At 44.6% G+C, this 6,307-nt stretch overlaps 1 protein-coding gene across 1 annotated transcript; it reads right to left on the bottom strand.

Annotated features, from left to right (window-relative positions):
- Nucleotides 1-4,236: 4,236 nt before the first annotated feature.
- Nucleotides 4,237-5,830, bottom strand: LOC125535036. Its single transcript, XM_048698099.1, has one exon. The coding sequence runs from the start codon at nucleotides 5,802-5,804 to the stop codon at nucleotides 4,353-4,355; it is 1,452 nt and encodes a 483-aa protein (XP_048554056.1). The 5' UTR covers nucleotides 5,805-5,830; the 3' UTR covers nucleotides 4,237-4,352.
- Nucleotides 5,831-6,307: the final 477 nt, after the last annotated feature.

Here is a 6,307-nt window from a genome sequence, read left to right as displayed (position 1 = left end):
AATAGATGCAACATTGTGGTCTCGGGAGGAAAAAATCTCTCCTGAAGATAATGAAGACTTGACTCGTCCTTTCTCCCTTGAGGAGATTAAAAAGGCTCTGTTTGATATGAGATCTAATCGAGCCCCTGGACCGGATGATATCCCTGTTGAGTTTTATCAACATTGCTGGGAAATTGTCTCTTCGGATCTGATGTGCTTGTTTGAGTGGTTCTATGAGGGCAAGTTAGATGTGCAGAGGCTGAACTATGGCATTATAACTCTATTGCCTAAATCATCAAACGCCAATTGAATTCAGCAATACAGGCCCATTTGTTTGCTGCGTTGTCCTTACAAATTACTCACCAAAGCCATGGATATTAGGGCTAGCAAATATGCACACAAGTTGTTCAGTATACAGCAGAATGCTTTCATTAAAGGGCAGCATATAGTTGACGGCATATTATCCTTGCATGAGGTACTACACTATACTCATATTAAAAAACGAGTGGGAGTGATTCTTAAGCTTGATTTCGAGAAAGCTTATGACAAAGTTAATTGGGAGTTTTTACTTGATTGTCATGTGAAGCGTGGGTTTAATTCCAAGTGGTGTTGGTGGGTTTCTCAAATTCTTATGAATGGCACGGTCAGTGTCAAGATTAATGATGAAGTGGGGCCTTATATACAAAGTGCCAAGGGGGTGAGGCAGGGAGATCCTCATTCCCCTTTCCTTTTTAATTTGGCGGCTGAGTGCCTAACTAAGATGATGTTGACGGCACAAAAAATGGTCTTATTAAAGGTTTGGCTGCTGATCTTATTGAAGATGGGGTGGGCATCCTACAATACGCTGATGACACGATGCTTTGTTTTGAACATGATATCGACAAAGCCATCAATGTCAAGCTCTTGCTCTATCTTTTTGAACTCATGTCTGGTTTAAAAATCAATTTTGAGAAGAGTGAGGTTTTTGGTATCGGAGGAGATAATGATATAGACTTAGTTACGCTGATATGTTTGGTTGCCAAGTGGGTACCTTGCCTATGAAATACCTGGGAGTCCCAGTAACATACTCCACTCTCAGGAATGAGGATCTAGATTCCCTGGATGGAAAGATGATTAAAAAGCTTGACGCCTGGGTGGCCTATGCGGCCTCCTCCGGGGCCAGACTCACTTTATTGGGATCTAGTCTGGATGGGATTCCATCTTATCTCATGTCGATGTTCCTTTTCAATAAAACCTTTATTGAAAAAATGGACAAACATCGTAGTCGATTCTTTTGGAGGAGGAAGAATAAGAAGCATGGGTATCATATGGTTAGATGGACAAGAATCTGTCGATCTAAGAAAAAAGGGGGGCTAGGTATTAAGGATCTTCATAAACAGAATGTTGCTCTACTTGTTAAATGGTGGTGGAAACTTGAAACTAGTGATGGGTTGTGGCAATGTATAGTCAAAGCCAGATATTTCAAGAACAAGACAGTTGCAAATATACGCGGTTGTTTCTCCGACTCTCCTTGTTGGAAAGCTATTATGAAAGTCAAGGACTCATATATGGCTGGTAGGAAAATCGCTATCGAAAGTGGTAACCTAACTAGGGTCTGGCATGACCTTTGGGTAGAGAACAATATATTGAAAGATCGGTTCCCTGATCTGTTCAACATTTGCCATGATCAGGAGAGTACTCTGGCATCCTGGGTAGCGAATAACTATGAGCTTAATTTCAGACGCAGACTATCAGGTGTTTTTGGTGAGCAGTGGACCTGGATGGTTACAGAGGCTAAAAAACTTTCTCTGAGTAACTCCTCGGATAATATCTCCTGGGCATTTAGTAGTAAAGGGAAGTTTATGACTAAATCGATGTATGAATGGCTGGAAAGAAACCTGGCTGGCCCCAATTACAAGTGGGTTTGGAAAGCCTCTGTTCCATTGAAAATTAAAATTTTCTTATGGCAATTATTTCAGAATGCTGTGCTTACACGAGACAATATGCGCAATAGGAAGTGGCCTGGAAATCCTATGTGTTCCTTTTGCACAGATATAGAAACTGCGAATCATTTGTTCTTTACTTGCCCTCTAGCTCGTACAGTTTGGGGTGTACTGGGTATGACAGTTGGGGTCTCTTGTTGTCCCCGATCTCTTTGGCAAAGTTTTGCTTGGTTATATAGGTTCTTTCCAGGAGGAAATCAATTCTATATGATGATTATTGCGGCCATTTGTTGGGGTATCTGGTGTCTCCGCAACAAAGTTACCTTTGATAAATATGTAGCTCGCACTCCCCTGGAGGCTGTTTTCACTGCCTGCTCGTTTATGCTGTATTGGGCAGGGTTGCTTAAAGCTGAAGACAAGGCGAAGTTCCAAGCTGGAGTGAAGAGGTTGGCTCACGTGGCTGCTGCGCTGGCGGACAGGCCCTTCACTCGCGACAGGCTCCTCTTGGATGACAAGGATGGGATTCAGATTGGCTAGCTGCAGCTGCTGATTGGGTCTCCTTTTAAGTATCTTGATCCACTAGGGTTTGATGCCCGCTGGATATCTGTTTCATGGTCGTGTTTTGGCTAGTCCTTTTGAGGTAGTCTGATAGTCTCTTCCTGAGAAATTAGATGTTTTTATTTGGGTTGTGGCTTGTTTGTGTCATCAGGTTTTCGCCCCATGGCGGATGACTCGCTCCAGAGTCATCATGCGGTGGGTTTCCTGATGATGCACCAGCTCGCTCCCCCCTTTTCAGTCTCATTTAGCTTTTTGCAGTCGGTCCTATCTTTAGATCTTGGTTATTCTGGTACTTCATCAGACTTGGTTGCTACAGACTGATGTATTTCCGTTGATTGCAAAATTAATGGAAAGGGGTATGAGCCCGGTTGGAAAAAAAAATCTCCCCTGGCGCTCGATTTTTTGTTGTTGCAAGCTGGATATGAGCGCGCGGCGAGCACACCGATGAGCACGCCGGTGACCTCCGGTCGTCGCCACCGGAGCTGCAACGGTGGCCATGGAAGCTACAGCCGCAGGGGGTGGGCTGTTGCATGGGGCGAAGCCGGTGACGAGGATGGCCGCCGAGGACTGGGACCGGCGACCAGGGTGGCTGGAAAGACGGCCGGCGACCAGGGATGAGGAGGGCAGGCGAGGGAGGGGCGCCGACGAGGGGGAACGCGTGCGGCAGGCGAGATGGGGTTTGCGAGAGGAAGACGACGCTCGTTACGCGCTCGCGAGAGGAAGACGACGACCTGGTTGGATTAGGATCCAACGGCTCGGGACGGGCCGATCTGACGGCTAGGGTGCAACCGGCCGAAACGTTCGGCCGGCGCACCGGCGCCTAGTATCGCCCTATCCAGAACGCCCTACTTGAGTAATCTTTCTGAAGATATGTAACTTGTCCGTATAGCAATCAGACTCATAATTTGGTGGGCTCAAACGGGTCCTCTTTTCAGTGCTGAAACAGGCTTTGGACTGAATTTAGTAACAGCCCATATTAGACGCTTTTTCTGTTAGTTTTTTCGCGTGGATTTCACACAGAAGTGACCTCCAATATTGTCAGGTCTTGAATGTGCTATAGCTAGTGTTATGGGATATTGTAACTGACATAGTGTAACAGAGCGCATTGCCATCACTGTTTAAGTGTTTATTATTCAAGTCGACATAGCAAGCAGTTTCCTTAAGAAAAATAAAGCTTATGATTTCCTTCTTGTTTCAGATCTAGCTAGACAGCTGACTGTACCGTATTTTCTGGTTCCACTCTTCGGTTCTGGAAAGTTTTAGACGATCGACAACTTTGTTTTGTTTGCTATTCCAAACTAGCAGCTGTCTTCCTAGAAGAAATTGTTTTTGTTCCCCCCTGTTTCTTGGCTTCTGGACGAGTGCTAGGATGCTCGTTCCGACAGGTCAGGAGGCTGTTGATGTTACTGCGAATATCCAAACCATATACACCTCAAACTTAAATCATTATCCTCAGATGCTCGTTCCGACAGTTTCTTAAATTTTATCAGAATATTTCTGCTTTCAGCCTGGGAAGGATGCCGGCGCCTAGCAGACTTCTTAATCCAATCTTATCATGCAGTTGCAACTGTAATCTAACCTGATCCAAGTTTTCGTGCATTCCACATCCACGCAACAGCACAACATATAATTAGTAAGTCACTTTACTTAGAGTTCACTCGCTAGTGATAGTAAGGAGTGGTAGTCAGTACTGTCGCATTGGATGATGTCGTTTGTTCGCTATCTAAAAAGAGCAGGTGGTGGATCGCTGGATCTGATAAAATGTACAAGTTTATGGTACGTTAACTGAAATCATTAGTACATTTATTACTTCAATGGTATACATGAACACATCCGTTTATTCTGAATAAGAAAATACAGCAAGAGCTACATTACAAGAGTTGTGAAACAAAATTAGACCGGCCCTCCTCGTCGCTTCCTCCCTGCCAAGGTGCTACCTTGATGTGTATCCTGAACACGACTTGTAACAAAATATTCAAATGATTCATGCGGGGGTATCCTTGATTCCCATAAAATGAGAATGAAGTCTCCTTTTGGTCTAACACTAGGATCCGTTAGAAGTTCCGCAGAAGTCACCCTTGGTGGTTTCTCAATTGAAGCATTCATTGTATAAGGTGTCATGCTATGTGGATGTGAAGTAACATCCGTTATGTCCACTGGATGGCCTTGTTCTTGGAGCGCTATTCTTGGTGGCATACCATACATGGAGAGGTTCCTTTTAAGGAACCTTATCCCCTTGTCCAATATGCAACACCAAGATTGAACATGCAGACTCCTCCTTAACGCATCTGCAAACACAGTTATTTCGACAAGTGAAGATTGCATACTATGCAACACCTTGGCAAATTCATCTGCGAGCTGAAGTAGCCGTGGATGTTCTGTCGGGTCTACGCTTCCGAATGCCATTATCTTGAAAAGATACCTCAACTCATCGTGAGATAGAGCACTTAAGAATATCGGCTTCACCGATCCAAACCGGGCTAATCTTTTAATTCTACTTACAATGATGATCTTGCTTCCTCTTCCAATTCGTATGAGAAATGAGTGAAACTTTTTCCAGTCATTGTCATTTACATCAGAAACAAACTCAATAACAATTAACATCATCCCTTTCATAGTCCTCCCGTGGTCAAGTATTCTTAAAAGGTTGTCTCCATTCAAGTGCAATATAGAGGAGAAGCGCAGGCGAACCCTTTCATCGCCGCACACATGAGCAACCAAAGTTTTCTTCCCAATTGTTGCACCACCTATGAGCGGAAGAACTGCTAGTGCATGATCACCAAGAGGGTCGTCGTGCTGCAGCAAGAAGCTCAAGAGCTTTTGCTTTTCAGCATGCCGGCCAAACATGAAGTTATCTATGTAAAGATAAACATCATATGGCCTACGAGACATGCGCTCGCATCCACCCAGAAGGATAACAAATTCTGCCATGTTAGCAACAACAATTTCCAAGCTTTCCAAGGCACAATGCAACTCAAGGTGCGTGCCCTTATTGCTTGTTTGAGAACGCTTGGCTAAATACAAGCTCCCAATAGATGAGTCGTTACTGCTAACCTCGTCAGAGCTTGCCCCGTCTTGGAGAGCTTGATACTTCGAGTTGTCCACCACACTGTATCCTCGGTACATGGCCTCTGAGAGCATATTGAGCTGCATCATCATCCCGGAGTTGGTTATGTACCGTGTGTCCGCCTCCTCGACGATGGTGCAAACTCTCACCAGGAGATGCTGCAACCTCTCCATCACCTTCTCCTGCGAGTGTGGACGGCTAGAATGGTACTTGTTCAGCAGGAAGGAGATGAAACGGCTCACTAGTTCACCTGCAACCGCAGACAAGGCAACCTCCATGGCCAGAATTAAGTAGGTAATCAACTGGTCGGCTTTTTAACAAATTTATAGGTGGCATCTGCCAAGTCTTGCAGAGAGTCTTCGCGAAATATGAAAGTCTCCATGGTTGACTTTTGACTGTGACGAGTGGGTGGGCGACACAAGGATACTTGTCATTTTCACCTTTGTGCTAGTTCAGAGTTTAATAAAAAAAACTTGTACTGTGAGCATTTTTCATATAGGTCAGTCTTGACCTGATGTTGATCTGCACTATGGTAATGGAGAAGAATTTTCATCTGCTGCAACTTGGACGATCGACAAACTTGGTCTTGTTTCCTATTCAAAGCAACTCTCTCTACCGAACAAGTCTCGCAGAGAATCTTTGCAAAATGGAGAAGTCTCCAGAGATTTATAAGTAGTTGATGGCGACAAGATGGTGGGTGACACAAGGATACCTGTCTAAATGTCCTGACATGTGACATGGAAAAGCTAACTGTTCAAGCAGCATGAGAATATTGACCACT

The sequence above is a fragment of the Triticum urartu genome, chromosome 2, assembly GCF_003073215.2.
Source record: "Triticum urartu cultivar G1812 chromosome 2, Tu2.1, whole genome shotgun sequence".
Classification (NCBI taxonomy): Eukaryota; Viridiplantae; Streptophyta; class Magnoliopsida; order Poales; family Poaceae; genus Triticum; species Triticum urartu.
The sequence above is the reverse complement of the archived record's forward strand: the minus strand, read 5'-3'. Positions and strand labels throughout refer to the sequence as shown.